The following is a 20,243-nucleotide window of genomic DNA, read 5'->3' on the forward strand; positions in this document are numbered from 1 at the left end:
GGCTCAACCATGGCACTAGTCTGAATTGTCAATCAACAGGAGCGCAGCGCCACCTAAGGCCTCTTTCACACTTCAGTCTTTTGGCGTCAGTTTGAATCCGCCGTTTTCATCAAATAGCGGATCCGCCATTTTTTTTGTCGGATCCGCTATTTTCCCATAGACATGCATTAGCGACGGATTGTGGCGGATGGTCATCCGTTCCATCCGCCATGTGACGGATCCGTCGAAATTTGGCGGACATCTAGACATAGACTGACATTATAACGTTTTTTGTCTGCGCCGAAATGGCGGTTCGCGACGGATACGTCGCGTCCGCCATTCCATAGAATGGCCGCCTATGGGCGACGGATCCGTCGCGACCGTCATTTCGGCGGATCCGTCGCCCCAATCCTTTTTTTCAATTGCGCATGCTCCAAAAAGTAGATACTTTTCCCAGACAACCCCCAAGTAACAGATCTGTCAAAAAAACGGATCCGTTAGAACCGTTTTCTCAACAATTGTGACGGATCCGTCACTATGTCGGAGCTGACTGACGCCAAACAACTGAAGTGTGAAAGAAACGTGCCAAACAGGAAGCCTGGAGCCAGGGGAGAGATGACCTGCCTAAACAATGATTTTGAGAAGAACCCTCTGAATTCTTGTATTTTGGGTTAAAATTCATTTTTTGCAGTTGGGTTTCATTGAAAATTTTGTACCATTTGGCTTTTACATGCAGGTTTTTTTTTTTTACCTTGTACATAACTGAGTGCACAACGTGATTGACCGAGAGCATCAACCTTATAAGCCCCCAGCAGCTGATTTCTGACCACAAACCTAAACTTGGATGCAGTCTGAGGTAAAAGAAAAAAGAAAAAAAAAAAAGCTTTTCTGATCGGGGTTTTTTTTTTTTCCATAAAAGGAGATTTTTGTTTACTTACCGTAAAATCTTTTTCTCCGAGCCACTCATTGGGGGACACAGGACCATGGGGTGTTATGCTGCTGCCACTAGGAGGACACTAAGTAGACAGAAAGATTAACTCCTCCTCTGCAGTATACACCCCTTCACTGGATACAATTTCAACCAGTTCGGTAGTAAAGCAGTAGGAGCATGAACAAAGACAACTATGTCAAAACCAAAGAAGTAGGGTGGGTGCTGTGTCCCCCAATGAGTGGCTCGGAGAAAAAGATTTTACGGTAAGTAAACAAAAATCTCCTTTTCTCCTACGCCTCATTGGGGGACACAGGACCATGGGACGTACAAAAGCAGTCCCTGGGTGGGAAGCAATATGCTAATACCCCATGTACCACTGACCTACGGCTTAAGGAACTGCCGCTTGCAGAATGCGCCTGCCAAGGGCGGCGTCTGCAGAAGAGATAGAATGAATGTGGTAATGCTTGGTAAAAGTGTGCAAACTGGACCACGTCGCAGCCTTGCAGACCTGCTGCGCTGACGCCTGGTGCCGAATGGCCCACGAGGCGCCCACCGACCGAGTAGAATGAGCCTTGATCCCAGCTGGGATAGGAACACCTTTGACACGATAGGATTCTTGAATGGCTGACCGAATCCATTTTGCCAGAGTAGCTTTTGAAGCAGGAGAACCCTTCCTGGGCCCCTCTGGAAGTACGAACAGGACGTCTGACGTGCGGAAGGGAGCCGTCCTTGAGACGTACCGACGAAGAGCCCTCACCACATCAAGAGTGTGTAGAGCCCTTTCGATGCGATGGATAGGTGCCGGACAGAACGAAGGCAAAACAATCTCCTCATTGAGGTGGAAAGAGGAGACGACCTTGGGCAAAAAGGTGGGAGAGGTCCTCAATACCGCCTTGTCCGGATGAAAAATTAGAAAGGGAGGGCGGCAGGAGAGCGCAGCCAACTCCGAGACCCTTCTGATGGACGTGACGGCTACTAGGAAGACTACCTTCCAAGAAAGGAAGGTCAAGGAAACGTCCTGTAGCGGTTCGAAGGGAGTCTCCTGAAGAGCTCCGAGAACTAAGTTGAGATCCCACGGATCCAAAGGTGCCTTGTAGGGAGGCGCTACCCGGGAAACTCCCTGGAAGAAGGTCTTCACCGGCAACCTATTGGCAATCTTCCGCTGGAAAAGGACTGACAATGCCGAAACCTGACCCTTTAGGGAGCTAAGGGCAAGTCCCGACTCTAATCCGGATTGAAGAAACTCCAGTATGGAAGGGATAGAGAATACTAGAGGAGATCGTCCCTGTGTATCGCACCATGAGAAAAAAATTCGCCAGGTACGGTGGTAACTACGCATGGAAACAGGTTTCCTAGCTCTGATCATGGTGGAGGACACCCTGGGAGAGAACCCTGCTTGGCCTAGAATCCAGGACTCAACGGCCAGGCCGTCAAAGACAGGGCCCTTGAGTTGTGATGGTAAATCGGGCCCTGTGAAAGAAGATCCGCGCGATCTGGAAGACGCCAGGGGACGTCGGCTACCAGCTGAACCAGTTCGGCGTACCATGCCCGACGCGGCCAGTCTGGCGCGACGAGAATCACTGGTACCCCCTCTGCCCTGATCTTTTTGATGACCCTCGGTAGTAGGGGAAGAGGAGGAAAAATGTACGGGAGGCGGAATTGGCGCCAAGGCAGGACCAGGGCGTCTACTCCGAGGGCCCGTGGGTCGAGGGACCGAGCAAGGAACTGAGGAACCTTGTTGTTCATCCTGGAAGCCATGAGATCCACATCCGGGGTCCCCCAGCGATGGCAAATCTGCTGGAAGACCTCCGGATGGAGGGACCACTCTCCGGAGGCGATGCCCTGGCGGCTGAGGAAGTCCGCCGCCCAATTCTCCACACCTGGAATGTGGATCGCCGAGATGGGCGAATGGTTCGACTCCGCCCAATGGAGGATGTGAGACACCTCGCGCATGGCCGTCCTGCTGCGAGTTCCGCCCTGACGGTTGATGTATGCCACGGCCGTGGCGTTGTCGGACTGGATTCTGACTGGATGACCTGCCAGAAGTCGGTGAAAGTGGAACAATGCTAGCCTGATAGCTCGAATCTCGAGGATATTGATGGCAAGGCGAGACTCTTGAATGGACCACCGCCCCTGGGCTGTGTGATGGTTGAAGACCGCTCCCCAGCCTATGAGACTGGCATCGGTGGTCACCACCAGCCACCGTACTGGGAGAAAGGACCTTCCCTGGGTTAGGGAAAACTTCAGCGTCCACCACCTGAGGGTTCTCTTGACCCGAGGGGACAGGATGAATCGACGGTCGAGGGAGGACGGGTTGCCGTCCCAAGCCGACAGTAGCGCATGCTGCAGGGGACGGAGGTGAAACTGCGCAAATGGGACAGCTTCCATGGCCGCTACCATCTGCCCGAGAACTCGCATGCTGGCACGAATGGAGTGGGACACTGGCCGAGAAAGGCGCTGGGCTCCCTGCTGCAAGGCCAAAGCCTTGTCTTGAGGGAGTATGACCAGACCGCGGGAAGTGTCCAGTATCATTCCCAGGAAGGAGATTTTTTGAGCCGGAATTGGAAAAGATTTTTCGAAGTTTATCTTCCATCCCAAACGAGAAAGAGTATCCACCGTGAGAACGACGGACTCTTCGCACGCTGGGTAGGAAGGACCCTTTATCAGTAGGTCGTCCAAGTACGGAATCACCACCACTCCCCTGGAATGAAGAATGGCCATGGCAGCCGCCATGACCTTCGTGAAAACTCTGGGAGCGGTGGCGAGACCGAAGGGCAAGGCCACAAATTGGAAGTGTTCCCCGCAAAAGGCGAAGCGAAGGAACTGCTGATGCGGAGGGAATGCGGTATGTGCAGGTAGGCATCCTTGATGTCTATGGATGCCAGGAATTCTCCCTTTTCCATAGACGCGACCACAGAACGGAGGGATTCCATCCTGAAGTGTCGGATTTTTATGAATCTGTTTAGTAGCTTCAGGTCTAAGATCGGACGTAGTGATCCGTCCTTCTTTGGGACCACAAACAGATTCGAATAGAAACCCTTGAATCTTTGTTCTAGGGGGACCGGAATGATGACTCCGTCCCTTTGAAGTGCCCGTATTGCCTGGAGAAACGCTGTGGCCTTTGACCTTTGAGGGCAAGACCGGAAGAAGCGGGTAGGGGGGGGGATGAGAATTCTATTTTGTATCCGGTGGACACCAGTTCTCTGACCCACTCGTCGGAAACGACTGAGAGCCAGGCTTGACGGAACAAGAGTAGACGTCCGCCTACTTTGTTGGAGTCCACCGGATGATGCAAGGAGTCATTGGGCGGAGGATCCACGGGATGTGGATCCCTTAGACCCGGGAGGTTTAGGCCTGGGTCTCCAGTTACGATTAGGTCTGTAAGAGACCTGGTTGCCTCGGCCACCGCGCGAACCTCGTCCTGATGCGGGAGTAGAGGATGTGGAAGACCAGTTGGTATTGGGCCGAAAAGGCCGAAATGGAGGTTGCTGCTGGTACCGAAAGGGCCGGGTAGGCTTTTGCTGGGGGAGAAATTTACTTTTCCCTCCGGTAGCATCCGATATCATTTGGTCCAATTTTTCTCCAAATAACCGACCAGCCTGGTAAGGCAGGGCTGTTAAGAGAACGTTTAGAAGCCGAATCTGCTCGCCAATCCCTGAGCCACAGGGCTCTCCTGATGGAGATTGCATTGGCGGCTGCTTGTGCAGCGCAATTGTCTGCGTCCATAGAGGCGTTGATTATGAAGTCTCCGGCCTGCGCTATCTGGTTTACCAGGATGCTGGTTTCTGGAGGTAAATCACTGGCTTGGATGTTAGAGGAAAGAGTCTCGGTCCAAGAGACCATAGCCTTAGCCACCCAAGAAGCGGCGAAGGATGGGAAAAGAGACGCTCCTGTGGCCTCGAAGGCGGAACGAGACAGATAATCAATTTGGCGATCGGAGGGGTTCTTAACGGAGGAACCGTCCGAAAGAGACAGGATGGTCTTGGACGCGAGGTGTGACACAGCAGGGTCCACCGAGGGGGACTGCAGCCAGTCTTTGACTAATTCCCGAGAAAAAGGATATTTGGCCTCGATGGACTTTTGTCCCATGAAACGTTTATCTGGGCGATCCCTATGGTTTTGTACAATCTCCTTAAAGTGAGGGTGAGTGACAAAAACCTTTTTAACACGTTTAGTTCTTTTGAAAGACACCACATGTTCGGGTTCTGATGCGGAGTCCTCAGTCACCTTCAGGGTCTGGTTCACCGCCTCAATGAGAGAGTCGAGAGACTCTTGGGAAGAGGGGGGGTCCTGAACATAGGAAATGTCGGACTCATATTCAGATTCATTCGAGTTTGGAGAAGGGGACCTGTAAGCAGAGCTTGCAGGTACTGAGGGGCCCGCTAGCTCATGGTCAGGGGATGAAACGTGAATACGTTTCCTGGAGCCCCGGGTAGAAAGTGACCGGGTACGCCCCCTGCTGGTGGAAGAATCCATACCGTCGTCTGAATCCTCCACGGTCCGACCTGTAGGGGGGCCCCGGAAGGAGTCAATTGCCCTGGCTAGGGAAGCCACAGATCGTGACAAAGAGGTTGCCCACTCAGGGGGGCTAGGCTCTACCGGGTCGACGGGTGCGGCATCGGCGATGGTACCGGCGTCGGCAAGGGGCGGCTGCACAGAGGGTGAGACGCAATCTGCACACAAAGGGCTAGTGTGGGCTCGGGGCAGGGCCGCATTGCAAGTGGCACATACAGTGAAAAACACTGTGTGCTTCTTGTTACCCTTTTTTGTCTCCTTGGATTGAGACATAGTGCCTTAGGGACAGAGCGGGCAGTATACGCAGGGAAGGGGTTAAGCCTTCTTGAAGCAGCTTACCCACGGTCCTTGCCTGTGTCCCTGGGGAGGAATGCAGCCGTGGCGGTTCTCTGGAGTCCTGTGGACGCGTGGGCTCCTTGCAGGGAAAGGAAGAATATGGCCCCCGAGATCTGCAGAGCGCTTCTCATTCCAAACGAGAAGCGCCGATCTAGGGGGCGGAGCTACGGCCGTGGGCGGATCTAATCATTGCGGCCTAGTCCGGCTGGAAAGCCGGGGACTAAATTTTGTGGGCCTGCCCGCCGATGCGCGGTGTCGGCCGCGATGGAGCGTCGCTAACCGCCTCTGACCCCTGGCTGGCGGCTCCTCTCCCCAGGGACCCGGACCGTACGTCATGCCGCAAGAACATCCTCCTGAAGAGCTCCGGAGCGTGGAGGAAAGGGAGGGGGAGGGGGGAGTATGTACTCACAGCCTCCAGATGTGCAGGTCCCCTTGACACAGTGAGTGTGCGTTCTCAATCCATGCACCTTGGTGAATGGAGAGGAGTCTTCTTCCAGATGGAAGTGTGCAAACGCCATATAATGTGGGCCTTGTCTGTCGGGCCCCGGAGAGGAACATTAGAGCCAGGCTCTATGTGCTCGCCGTTTTTCAGGGGGAGGAGGGAGATCGGAACCAAGGAGGGAACCGTCGCCCCAAAATCGGCGTGCTCCAACGTCGCAGGAGAGGGACGGGGAGGTATACTCGCCGTGCTCGCCTGTTGCTGGTTCGGGGGAGAGCGGACCCTATAAAAGAGAAGTCCGTCGCCCCCTTCACTCCGTTAGATAAAAAATAAAAATTTACAGAAAATTAAAAATTAAAATAAAATAAAAATTAAAATAAGAAAATCGGGGTCTGAGGGTCAGACCCAAGTGCCTCCTACAGACACTAAGCAAGAACTGGTTGAAATTGTATCCAGTGAAGGGGTGTATACTGCAGAGGAGGAGTTAATCTTTCTGTCTACTTAGTGTCCTCCTAGTGGCAGCAGCATAACACCCCATGGTCCTGTGTCCCCCAATGAGGCGTAGGAGAAAAGAGCTTTTAAACTCTTCCATCAGAATGAGCTCACTGACGGACTCTTAAGGCCCCGTCACACATAGCGACGCTGCAGCGATACAGACAACGATGCCAATCGCTGCAGCGTCGCTGTTTAGTCGCTGTGTGGTCGCTGGAGAGCTGTCACACAGACCGCTCTCCAGCGACCAACGATGCCGAGGTCCCCGGGTAACCAGGGTAAACATCGGGTTGCTAAGCGCAGGGCCGCACTTAGTAACCCGATGTTTACCCTGGTTACCAGTGTAAAATGTAAAATAACAAACAGTACATACTCACCTTCGCGTCCCCCGGCGTCCGCTTCCTGCACTGACTGAGCGCCGGCCCTAACAGCAGAGCTGTGACGTCACCGCTGTGCTGTACTTTCACTTTAGGGCCGGCAGTCAGTCAGTGCGGGAAGCAGACGGCAAGGGACCTGACGGACACCGGAATGTGAGTATGTACTGTTTTTTTTTTTTACATTTACGATGGTAACCAGGGTAAACATCGGGTTACTAAGCGCGGCCCTGCGCTTAGTAACCCGATGTTTACCCTGGTTACCAGTGAAGACATCGCTGAATCCGCGTCACACACACCGATTCAGCGATGTCAGCGGGACCTCAACGACCAAAAAAAGGTCCAGGCCATTCCGACACGACCAGCGATCTCACAGCAGGGGCCGGGTCGCTGGTACGTGTCAAACATAGCGAGATCGCTACTGAGGTCGCTGTTGCGTCACAAAACTTGTGACTCAGCAGCGATCTCGCTAGCGATCTCGCTATGTGAGACGGGGCCTTTAAGATAACTCCTTCTGCAGCCAGCAGTAAGGTAGTGTTACACAGAGGCTAGGACAGGCAAACAGTGCAACCATTTTTAACTAATCCCAATTGCAAAAATTGTTGTTTTTAACCCAAAATTTATGCCTTTAAAGGAAAAATGCCATGAATTTTATTTTTGTATTAATAATTATTGATTATATGATCAATTATTTTTGTTACAAAATTAAATAGAGTGGTTTTACATTTTTTGAATTATCTTTTTCTGCAGCCGCTGGGGTTGCCATTTTCATTTGCTGGTGTGTAAGACTATGTTCACATGTCCAGTAATGATGATCAGCAATCCGATGGCAAAATAGTTAAGCAGACACCACTTTTACGTGCTCTTTTGAATAACTGATCTCTGCTGGATCCGTTTCTTTAACATTGCAGCCATGCGTTGAGCTCTGCGTACGGGTAAGACTTTTCTGCAGTGTGATCCTCACGCTGCGGTGCGCTAAACACTGACTGAGCTCTGCTACATCAGGATTACGCTTTATTCAGACGTTCCAGACGTCCCTGCGTTACAGACATCTGAAGGAGGCTATACACTGACATGTATGTAATCCCATCATGTGTGATACAGCCCACCGAGACCACAGCCTGTGATACACTCCCCGTAACTAATCCCAGATTGTGATGCAAAGACACGTATCTATTCACATCCTGTGTGATACACTCTGCTGAGGCCTGAATCTAATCCAATCCTGTAATATACTCTACACATCTAATCCCAGCGCGTGATACAGTCCACGTACTTAATCCCACTCTGTGTGAAACACTCCGCTCGAGGCCTGTATCTAATCCAATCATGTGTAATGCACTATACGAAGCCTTTTTATCTAATCACAGTGTGTGATACAGTCCACGTATCTAATCCAAGTGCGCGACGTAGTCCGCGTATCTAACCACAGCTTATGATACAACAAGAAACACCCTCTAACAGAATTGGTGCTGCCAGTCTTCCTCAGCGACAGTCCACATCTGAGTATCACTTTGCAGTCACCACCAAAAGGTTTCTGGTCCTGTGATCTTAATAAAATGATAACGGAGTATCAAGCTTAACACCCAGAAGCAGAGGGGATTGCCGTCAGATACATGTGAGCAAACCGCGCCCACTATTACTGCAGTAGTAAAGCGAGCTAGTTGTGCACTAGGTTTTTATGGAAAATTTCAGCAACTGCTCCCCCTAGTGTTTAAAAGTGGAAAATATCAAACATTTTAAAATTAGTTCTCTTTTTTATGCAATTAAAAAAAAATGTACCGTATATACTGAGTATAAGCTGAGATTTTCAGCCTATTTTTTTAGGCTGCAAGTGCCCCTCTCGGCTTAGACTCGCGTCATTGTCCCAGGGGGGGTCACATACTCACCAGCTCCCTGTGCGGTCCCTGATGGTCTCCGGGTGCTGACAGCTTCTTCCAGCGTTGAGTAGTCACATGGTACCGCTCATTACAGTAATGAATATGGACGCGACTCCACTCCCATATGGGGTGGAGCCGCATATTCATATTTGCAATGAGCGGTATCGGTGACCACTCAATGCTGGAAGAAGCTGCTGGCGCCGGAGAGACCATCAGGGAAGCTGCCAGGGACCGCGCCGGGAGCAGCTGAGTATAATGGGGAGGGTGAGCACTGCGCAATATTCACCTGTCCTCGTTACACTGCCGGGCTCCGTCTTCCGCGTCATCTGTCTGTGACGCTCAGGTCAACGTCAGTGCAGAGGACGCGGAAGACACAGCGGCGCCCGAAGGTGGAACGGGGACAGGTGAATATTGCAAGTGCCAGGGGCCTGAGCCACGAGAGGTGAGTATGTCTTTTTTTTTTTAATCGCAGCAACAGCATATGGGGCATAATAGTCTATGGAGCATCTTATCATAATCAGCATTTGTGCAGCATTATATGGGGCAAATATCTCTATGGAGCATCTTATGGGGCCATAATCAACATTTGTGCAGCATTACATGGGGCAAATGTCTCTATGGAGCATCTTATGGGGCCATTATTAATCTTTGTGCAGCATTATATGGGGCATATTTTAATATGGAGCATCTTATGCGGCCCATCATAAACTATATGGAGCATTATATGGGGCGTATATTGTATGGAGCATCTTATGGGGCCCATCATGAACTGTATGGAGCATTATATGAGGCTCCCGATTCAATATGGATATTCAAAAACACTTAACCTACTGATATCTCTATTCATTTTACTTTTATTGGTATCTATTTTTATTTTTGAAATTTACCGGTATCTGCTGCATTTTCCACCCTAGGCTTATACTCGAGTCATCAAGTTTTCCCAGTTTTTTGTGGCAAAGTGAGGGGTGTCGGCTTATACTCGAGTATACACGGTATATATATTCTTTTAAATTAAAACATTAATACTACATTTTTTCAACTGTTGAAAACATTTTAGGGGATAGCACATTCCATTTAACACCTTCACGACATATGACCTATATTTACGTCATATGTCGTCTCCCAGATTTTGATGCGGGCTTCGGCACCGAGCCCGCATCTTTCCGGACATGAAAGCTGATTTAATCAGCTGTTAGGGTACTGTCTCACAGTGGCACTTTGGTCGCTACGACGGCACGATCCGTGACGTTCCAGCGATATCCATACGATATCGCTGTGTCTGACATGCTACTGCGATCAGGGACCCCGCTGAGAATCGTACGTCGTAGCAGATCGTTTGAAACTTTCTTTCGTCGTCTAGTGTCCCGCTGTGGCGGCATGATCGCATCGTGTAACAAAGGTTGTATACGATGTGCGCACAGTAACCAACGGCTTCTACATCGCAAATACGTCATGAAATTATCGCTCCAGCGTCGTGCATTGCAACGTGTGACCGCTGTCTACGACGCTGGAGCGATATTGGAGCGACGCTGGAGCGTCACGGATCGTGCCGTCGTAGCGACCAAAGTGCCACTGTGAGACGGTACCCTTAGGTACATTTCACAGCAGCGGGTGGATCAGAGCTCCAACCGTGGCTGTTAATCTGCTAAATCCTAATGTCAACCTCTGACAGCAGGATTTAACATGCAGCAGCCACAAATGTGTCACAAATTCTGTCCATCCACGCCCATCACGATTGGGGGACACTGATGGATTGTCATGAAAGCTGGGGCTCTGCAGAAGACTGCCGTGCCTTGGGTCTGATTTTTTTTTCTCTTCACCTCTTAAACAAAACAAACTATACATGTTTGGTATCTGCGTACTTGTACTGACCTGGAGATTCATATTGTCAGGTCAGTTTTAGGCTACTTTCACACTAGCGTTGGGCTCGGCCCGTCGCGGTGCGTCGGGCCGAGGTTACCGACGCTAGCGTTGTCTCCGCCGCACAACGGGGGCAGCGGATGCATTTTTCCAGCGCATCCGCTGCCCCATTGTGAGGTGCGGGGAAGTGCGGGGAGGTGGGGGCGGAGTTCCGGCCGCGCATGCGCAGTCGGAAAAAGCGGACCGTCGGGAGCAAAAAACGTTACATGTAACGTTTTTTGCTCTCGACGGTCCGCCACAACACGGCGCAACCGTCGCACGACGGTTGCGACGTGTGTCAATGCGTCGCAAATGCGTCGCTAATGTTAGTCAATGCAGAAAAAACGCATCCTGCAAGCACTTTTGCAGGATGCGTTTTTTCGGCAAAACGACGCATTGCGACGTATTGCAGTTAACGCTAGTGTGAAAGTAGCCTTACCTGACAGTGAACATGGTCAATAAAGAAACAAAAAAAACTGGGAATTGCACTTTTTTTTTTCACTGTGCTTGGAATTTTTTCCCCATTTCCCAGTACACTATATGGTAAAATCAATTGTGCCATTCAAAAGTACAACTCATCTCACAAAAAAAAGCATTCATACAGTTATATTGATGGAAAAATAGAAATGTTACAGCTCTTGGAAGAAGGGGAAGAAAAAACGAACACGAAAAAAGGCCATGGCGTGAAGTGGCCAAGTAAAGAAAATGCCTCTAAGATGTCCTTATCCTTTAAAGCAGAAACTCACCTGCTTTGCACAGTTTCGCATCCTGGGAAGCAAATAGATTTCTTGAAGCTCCTTTTGTCTTTCCTCTTCCTCCATTTTTCTTCTCTGGTCTGAGGGTATAATGTCTTCCCATGATTTTGTATTTCGGTCAGACTCCACCATATCATCCTCTTCCATTGTTGAAAAGTTGGCAACCTTAAAACAAATAACTAAGCCTGTTATATGGACAAGAAAATGTAGGCACAAAAATGGAGTGATGTTCTATCAGGCAAAGAGAACCAGCATTATGCCAAGTCGTCCCTAGTCTGCTAAGCTTTGTGGCAGCATTATGACTAGTGATAAAAGCATATTAACAGAAAGTACCTTAAACTGGGAAAGTAATTCATCGCCTACAGTAAATGGGCCACCTTCATTTTCACGGGTCTCCGCTCTCTTCAATATTTCATCAATGTCCATTTCCTTGAGTTAACGATAGAGGATTGTTAATAGGGAAAACTGCGTAACACACACACACAACGTAGGAGAACGTGCGCTATAATTCTACCTGAGGCTCTTCCTCTTCTCCTTCTGGTTCCTTGAAAAGCTCTTCAGCACCAAACTTTAAAATAGCAGCAAGCTCTTCCTTGTTAAACGGCGTGGAGCTTAAATGTGGAACATATACCATTAATTAGCTGATGCAATTACTTGTAGGGCAAAAGAAGAAAATGAATCCAACAGAGAGTTCACCACACGCAGACATACCTAGACGGCGTTGATCCAGTGTGTAACACAGTCTTGCCAGTGGTGTCCATTCTTTGAATCACAAGGTGATCCAGCACCATCTTCTTCTTTGCCCTTTCAATAATTTCTTCCTCCACAGAGCTTTTTGTGACCAAGCGATATATATTCACCTAAACACAGCGATCTGGTAAGTTTGTGCGTGCACTTCGCTCCACATTGTAACTAAAACATCCCAAGAAAATATTCCATTAACCTGTTGGTGACTACTGACATACAAGTGTGGGGGACGTGCATCATCACTGCCTGCAGCAGGCGTCTGGTGCTGAGCCGACTCCGTACAACACAAGTTCAGGCTGTACTACATGGCTGGCATGTGGGTGAAACAGCTGCCATCCGAGATGACACTCTCAACCATAGCACCAGCATTTAAAGAAACTGGTCTGGAGCTCGAGACCCGTGTCTGCTTCCTAGTGACGCTAAACTGAATAGAAAGGTTGTCAGTAGGCGGGTGCAACCTGCTGGGGAGGAGCCCCACTGTTTTTGTTAGGTGTAATTCTTCCTGTCAGCCTCTGGGTGGCATCAGAGGACACCTATGAGCTCCTGTGTCCCACAATGAGGTGACCGACAAATATAGATAGATCTATATTCTATCTATACACACACCTGTATTCCTGGTCAAACACCGTCACAGGAGATTAGATCTACAAAACTTCATATTTACCACCGGTATGTCATTGAGACATTGGCCTCTTTATAGAGCCATCCTTGAAAATATTAGCCATAGGACTGCATCCATTTTATTAATACAAAGGATCTTTGGCTTAAGTGGAGCGTTTCATTTTAACCTAAATATGTAATTGAGGGTAAAAAATCATTTTTGCAAATGGTTTCCATGTGGCTTTTACAGGCTCATTCTTTTTAATTCACAATCAACTTTGATGTGGTCAGAAATCAGCCAAGAAGCTGCTCAGAAAAAGACAGATAAAAGCATTTCTAACTATCTCCCCTCAGACTGTCAGGTCGATCTCACCTCCCCATTAATGCATTCTGCAGTCAGTAATAGACAGTAACAAGGGAGCTATAGACCACAAACGATGCAAAAGGTTTAATGAAACCCAATTGCAAAAATGATTTTTACCCCTAAAGATGCGTATAGCTACAAAAAAAAAAACAAAAAAACAAAAAACAATCCTTATTACGAGAACCACGCTATAGAAATATCTTTAGAAAATAATGTCCTAAATTAATTGAAAATAAATATTGCAGCATGCATACTTAAAGAGGTTGTCCCGGATAAAATAACAAATCTGCAGCCACTGTATGTGACTGCAGACTTCTGAATCCCTCCAGCAAATGCACCGTGCTCTGCGAGGATTTGCCGATTTCTGAGCTAGGACCGGTGGGTACGTATGTGTTATACATACTCCTGGGCAGAGCTCGTCTAGTGGGCAACGCCTCACTCCATACAAGTGTATAGAGCGTGGCCATGCCCACTGGACAGAGCGCAGACTCGCTTAAAAAAAAGCGTATGTCGCGAGGGTGCACCCACTGCCCGGGAGTATACCTTAATCATACGTACCGGCCAGTCCCAGCTCAGAAACCAGCGTGCTTCTAGGGGGATTCAGAAGTCTGCGGTCACAGAGTTACTGCAGACTTATTTTGGCCCGGACAACCCCTTTCACAGAGGTGTACGAGCTTTCCAAAAATATTGTATTAAGAAATGTTAAAAAAAAATCTTAAGTTAACGTTCTTTAATTCCTATACTATGTTAAGCATTTAAAAATGGAGGACTGTATTCTGCACTCTGTCTCCCCATGATTATACTTCTGGTCAGTAACTATGTGGCAAGACTTGCAGAATGGCTCAAATATACAGTTTACATTAGGGCTGAAAATCAGATGATCGATGTATCACTAAACACTAATGTTTTTACTTTTTATGGTATAGCTCAGCGATGGTGACCTTTTTAGAGACCCAGCACCCAAACTGCAAACCAAAACCCACTTATTTATGGCAAAGTGCCAACATGGCAATTTAAAGGGAATCTGTCACCTAATTTTTTGTATATAAGCTGCGTCCACCACCTTTAGGGGCTTATCTACAGTATTCTGTAGTGCTGTATATAAGCCCCCGATGTAACCTGAAAGAGAAGAAAAACAAGTTAGATTATACTCACCTGGGAAGGCGGTCAGGTACGATGGGCGTCGCGGTCCGGGTCCAGCGCCTCCCATCTTCATGCGATGACGTCCAGTGCACAGGCGCCGGGAAAGGTCCGAGAAGCCCAGCGACTGCGCACTGCAGTACTTTGCGCTGCCCTCAACAGGGCAGATAAATACGCCTGAGCAGGAGCCGTGACAGGAAGCAAGGAAGAGGACGTCATCGCATGAAGATGGGAGGTGACAGACCCGGACCGCGACGGCCATCGGACCGGACCGCCCCTAGGTGAGTATAATATAACCTTTTTTTATTATCTTTCAGGTTACATCGGGGGCTTATCTACAGCATTACAGAATGCAGTACATAAGCCCCTGATGCCGGTGGCCGCAGCTTATATACGAAAAAGTAGGTGACAGATTGCCTTTAACCAGTATACTGAGGTTTTAGATTAGAAAAACAACTTGTACAAAGAGCAGGCGGGGAGCAGCAGAGAGTAGGCGGGGAGCAGAGGTTCTAGACTGCAGATATAAAACGAATATGCTCCCCATCCCGGTATATGCTCCCCCATTCCATGTACCCTATATATGCTCCCCCATTCCATGTACCCTATATATGCTCACCCAATCCATGAATATGCTCCCCCATCCTTGTATATGCTCCCCATTCCATGTACCTGCTCCCCCATCCATCCATGTAACCGCTCCCCCATCCTTATATACGCTCCCGCTCCTCCATCCATGTACACGCTGCTCCTCCATCCATCCATGTACACGCTGCTCCTCCATCCATCCTTGTACACGCTGCTCATCCATCCATCCTTGTACACGCTGCTCATCCATCCATCCTTGTACACGCTGCTCCTCCATCCGTCCTTGTACACGCTGCTCCTCCATCCGTCCTTGTACACGCTGCTCCTCCATCCGTCCTTGTACACGCTGCTCCCCCATCCATCCATCCTTGTACACACTGCTCCCCCATCCATCCTTGTACACGCTGCTCCTCCATCCATGTACACGCTGCTCCTCCATCCGTCCTTGTACACGCTGCTCCTCCATCCGTCCTTGTACACGCTGCTCCCCCATCCATCCTTGTACACGCTGCTCCCCCATCCATCCTTGTACACGCTGCTCCCCCATCCATCCTTGTACACGCTGCTCCCCCATCCATCCTTGTACACGCTGCTCCTCCATCCATCCTTGTACACGCTGCTCCTCCATCCATCCTTGTACACGCTGCCCCATCCATCCTTGTACACGCTGCTCCTCCATCCATCCTTGTACACGCTGCTCCCCCATCCATCCTTGTACACGCTCCCCCATCCATCCTTGTACACGCTGCTCCCCCATCCATCCTTGTACACGCTGCTCCCCCATCCATCCTTGTACACGCTGCTCCCCCATCCATCCTTGTACACGCTGCTCCCCCATCCATCCTTGTACACGCTGCTCCCCCATCCATCCTTGTACGCTGCTCCCCCATACATCCTTGTACACGCTGCTCCCCCATCCGTCCATGTACACGCTGCTCCCCCATCCGTCCATGTACACGCTGCTCCTCCATCCGTCCTTGTACACGCTGCTTCTCCATCCGTCCTTGTACACGCTGCTCCCCCATCCATCCTTGTACACGCTGCTCCCCCATCCATCCTTGTACACGCTGCTCCCCCATCCATCCTTGTACACGCTGCTCCTCCATCCATCCTTGTACACGCTCCCCCATCCATCCTTGTACACGCTCCCCCATCCATCCTTGTACACGCTCCCCCATCCATCCTTGTACACGCTCCCCCATCCATCCTTGTACACGCTCCCCCATCCATCCTTGTACACGCTCCCCCATCCATCCTTGTACACGCTCCCCCATCCATCCTTGTACACGCTCCCCCATCCATCCTTGTACACGCTCCCCCATCCTTGTACACGCTCCCCCATCCATCCTTGTACACGCTCCCCCATCCATGTACCCGCTCCTCCATCCATCCTTGTACACGCTCCCCCATCCATCCTTGTACACGCTCCCCCATCCATGTACCCGCTCCTCCATCCATCCTTGTACACGCTCCCCCATCCATCCTTGTACACGCTCCCCCATCCATGTACCCGCTCCTCCATCCATCCTTGTACACGCTCCCCCATCCTTGTACACGCTCCCCCATCCATCCTTGTACACGCTCCCCCATCCATGTACCCGCTCCTCCATCCATCCTTGTACACGCTCCCCCATCCATCCTTGTACACGCTCCCCCATCCATGTACACGCTCCCCCATCCTTGTACACGCTCCCCCATCCATGTACCCGCTCCTCCATCCATCCTTGTATACGCTCCTCCCATCCTGCCAGCGCAGCGGTTGTTCAATGCATAGAAATAACACAAACACTCCTACTCACCTTCCTTCCTCTGCCGTCATGCTGCCTTGTCTTCTGAAGCTAGCAGCTGACTTCAGCATCCAAGCAACTGGACATAACGTCACTACCATGCGCTCAGTCACGTGCACGCCAATATAAGAAAACAGATTTCGCTGGCTAGGAACATCTATTTAGGGACACTCTGCCTGTAAAGTATGGATGAAAGCAGAATTCTAAAAGGAAAACACATTACCTGTTTCTTTTGTCCTATTCGATGAGCTCTTGCTTGGGCCTGAAGGTCATTTTGTGGATTCCAGTCGGAATCAAAAATGACTACTGTGTCAGCTGAAGCAAGGTTTATTCCAAGACCACCGGCACGGGTAGAGAGCAAAAAGCAAAAGTCCTGTGCAAAGAAAGAACAAGTATTTTCGTAATTTTCTTTTATTTTTGCAATTAGAATGGAAGTGAAGCAAAGCTTCACGAGAAAATAGGTGGAAAAAAAGAGGTTTAACAATCATTCAAAAAATTTCATTATCACTTAAAAAACAAGTCATCCTTACCTCCGAACCTTCCGCATTAAAATGGTCCAAGGCTTGCTTTCGTATTTCACCTTTGATGGATCCATCTAATCTCTAAAAAGAAAACATGACAAGTTTAAGCAATCACGATATATCTGAAAAGTACTAACAGTTTTACAAACATAACTCAATGAAACTGAAATTTACCTGGAAAGGAAACTGCCGTGCCTTTAGATATTCTGCAAGGATGTCCAGCATCCGAACCATTTGAGAAAATATCAAGACTCTGTTACCACGTTCTCTCAGACGTACTAGCAACTTGTCCAGAAGAATCAGCTTCCCGCTACTCCGAATTAAGTGCTAAAGAGCAAAAACACAAAGTAAAACAGAAGAAAAAAAAATGAATAACTGAGAATGATCCAGTTTCCATCATTGTTTAGGTGTAGCTACACAATGGCACGGCCATCTACAGCTCTGAATATTACCAAAACCTAGTATGTCATATTCTGTATTATAAAATGCACAGATATTGTGCATCATCCACAATGCTGGACCACAGGAGGCCGGCTGCCAGGAAGCAAGGATTTATTTCCTGCATGAAGTGTCACATTCCCTGGGGATCAAAGTCTATCACTTCCTGAAATCATCCAGATTTCTTAAAAAAATAAATAAATAAAATCTTACCAACATGCCCACCGCTACACGTCCTACACTGTGACTGGCTGCAGCAGTGATGTGTTGATTATACTTGTGGATGTCCATGGGTTATCCATAGCATAGGTGATAACTTACTGATCAGTGGGGATCCAGCCACTGGAACACGCACTGGTTTGCAGAACAGGGAATTTTTATCCCTATCACACAATGAAAATTTAGCAATTTTCAAACTTTGAATTCTTATGCCCTTAAATCAGAGAGCTACCGTATTTTCCGGCGTATAAGACGACTTTTTAACCCCTAAAAATTGTCCCAAAAGTCGAGGGTCGTCTTATACGCCGGGTACGGGTGCACAGAGCGATCCTGGATGGTTCCCAGGGTCTGAAGGAGAGGAGACTCTCCTTCAGGCCCTGGGATCCATATTCATGTAAAAAATAAAGAATAAAAATATGGATATACTCACCCCTCCGACGGACCCTGGCTCTCAGCGGTGCAAGCGTCTGCCTCCGTTTCTAAGAATGCAGTGAGTGAAGGACCTTCGATGACGTCGCGGTCACGTGAGCGGTCACGTGAGCGGTCGCGTGACCGCGACGTCATCGCAGGTCCTTCACTAACTGCATTCTTAGGAACGGAGGCAGACGCTTGCACCGCTGACAGCCAGGGTCCGTCGGAGGGGTGAGTATATCCATATTTTTTATTTTTATTCATTTTTTACATGAATATGGATCCCAGGGCCTGAAGGAGAGTCTCCTCCAGACCCTGGGAACCACACGCCGTATAAGATGACTGGGCGTATAAGATGACCCCGGTCTTATACGGCGGGTATATCCCAAATTCCATATTTTATATGGAAAAGTTGGGGGTCGTCTTATACGCCCAGTCGTCTTATACACCAGAAAATACGGTATGTCACAGAAAACAGTTAATAAATAACATTTTCCACAGATTTACTTTACATAAACACTATTTTTAAAACTTATTTTTGTTAGGACGTGATAAGGGTTAAGGCTATGTGCAAACGTTCAGGAATTTTTGCGTTTTTTCGACCGTTTTCTGCAGAAAAACGCTAAAAAAAAAAAAAAAAACTCCGCGGTAAAAAAAGCAGCATGTGCATTAATTTTGCGGATTTTTCACGTTTTTGCCGCTATTTATTGCATTGGGAACCTTTGAAAAAAACGCGAAAAATCCGCAAAAAAAAAACAAAAAACGCATGCGGATCTTCTGCAGAAAAAGTTCAGTTTTGTTCAAGAAAATTCTGCACACTTTCCTGAACATGTGCACATAGCCTAAAAGTTGACCAGCAGTTTCTCATTTCTCCAATAACATTTTCAAAACCATTTTTTTTTTTTTTAGGGACTATATAATCAAAAATACCCAAATGTCACCATCCTAAGAAAAGCACCCCTCAATGTGCTCATAACCACATTCAAAAAGTTTATTAACCCTTCAGGTGCTTTAGATGCCAAACATGATTGGGGACTTGCTTTTTTTGCGGATTGAGTTGAAGCCTTTGTTAGGTACCTTTTAGATCACATTTATCTGGTGCTTTACACTGAGCACTTACATAGGATAATAATAATAATTTTTATTTATATAGCGCCAACATATTCCGCAGCGCTTTACAAATTATAGAGGGGACTTGTACAGACAATAGACATTACAGCATAACAGAAATCACAGTTCAAAACAGATACCAGGAGGAATGAGGGCCCTGCTGCTCGCAAGTTTACAAACTATGATGAAAAGGGGAGACACGAGAGGTGGATGGTAACAATTGCTTTAGTTATTTGGACCAGCCATAGTGTAAGGCTCGGGTGTTCATGTAAAGCTGCATGAACCAGTTAATTGCCTAAGTTTGTAACAGTACAGACACAGAGGCTATTAACTGCATGAAGTGTATGAGAACATGATGCGAGGAAACTGATTATGTTTTTTTTTTTTTTTTTTAATAGGCCACACAGGGATAGTTAGGTTAATGCGTTGAGGCGGTAGGATAGGGGTTTACGTGTGACGTGATTCAGATGAAAACCCCGGAGGGATTCAATATAATGAGGCAGCAGAGTTACTCTGGACACAGTCTGGCCTCTGTTCAGCGGTGCACTTTTTTGCACATCTAAAAAGACGTTCACTGCTGTTTTTGGGAGGCAGAATGAACAAATCAACAACAGGAATTGGTTTTATTCATTTTTTTTACGCCGTTCCTCATGTAGTATAAGTGATATGGCGACTTTATTCTTCGGGTCGGTGCGATTACAGAGATACCAGATTTATATCG

The 20,243-nt window shown here is 48.4% G+C and overlaps 1 protein-coding gene across 3 annotated transcripts in view; it reads right to left on the reverse strand.

The window, feature by feature from the left end:
• The window catches only part of CHD1 (chromodomain helicase DNA binding protein 1), a 95,501-nt gene that overhangs the window by 27,923 nt on the left and 47,335 nt on the right, over positions 1–20,243 (reverse strand). For all 3 annotated transcript variants that reach the window (XM_077289676.1, XM_077289692.1, XM_077289683.1), the window contains 7 exons: positions 17,519–17,671; positions 17,354–17,425; positions 17,047–17,196; positions 12,312–12,460; positions 12,115–12,211; positions 11,934–12,029; positions 11,592–11,765 (listed from right to left, as the gene is read on the reverse strand). In XM_077289676.1, coding sequence (XP_077145791.1) covers positions 11,592–11,765; positions 11,934–12,029; positions 12,115–12,211; positions 12,312–12,460; positions 17,047–17,196; positions 17,354–17,425; positions 17,519–17,671 — 891 coding nt within the window. The remainder of the gene's footprint in view (positions 1–11,591; positions 11,766–11,933; positions 12,030–12,114; positions 12,212–12,311; positions 12,461–17,046; positions 17,197–17,353; positions 17,426–17,518; positions 17,672–20,243) is intronic.

This window comes from Ranitomeya variabilis, chromosome 1 (genome assembly GCF_051348905.1).
Source record: "Ranitomeya variabilis isolate aRanVar5 chromosome 1, aRanVar5.hap1, whole genome shotgun sequence".
NCBI classification, from domain to species: domain Eukaryota; kingdom Metazoa; phylum Chordata; class Amphibia; order Anura; family Dendrobatidae; genus Ranitomeya; species Ranitomeya variabilis.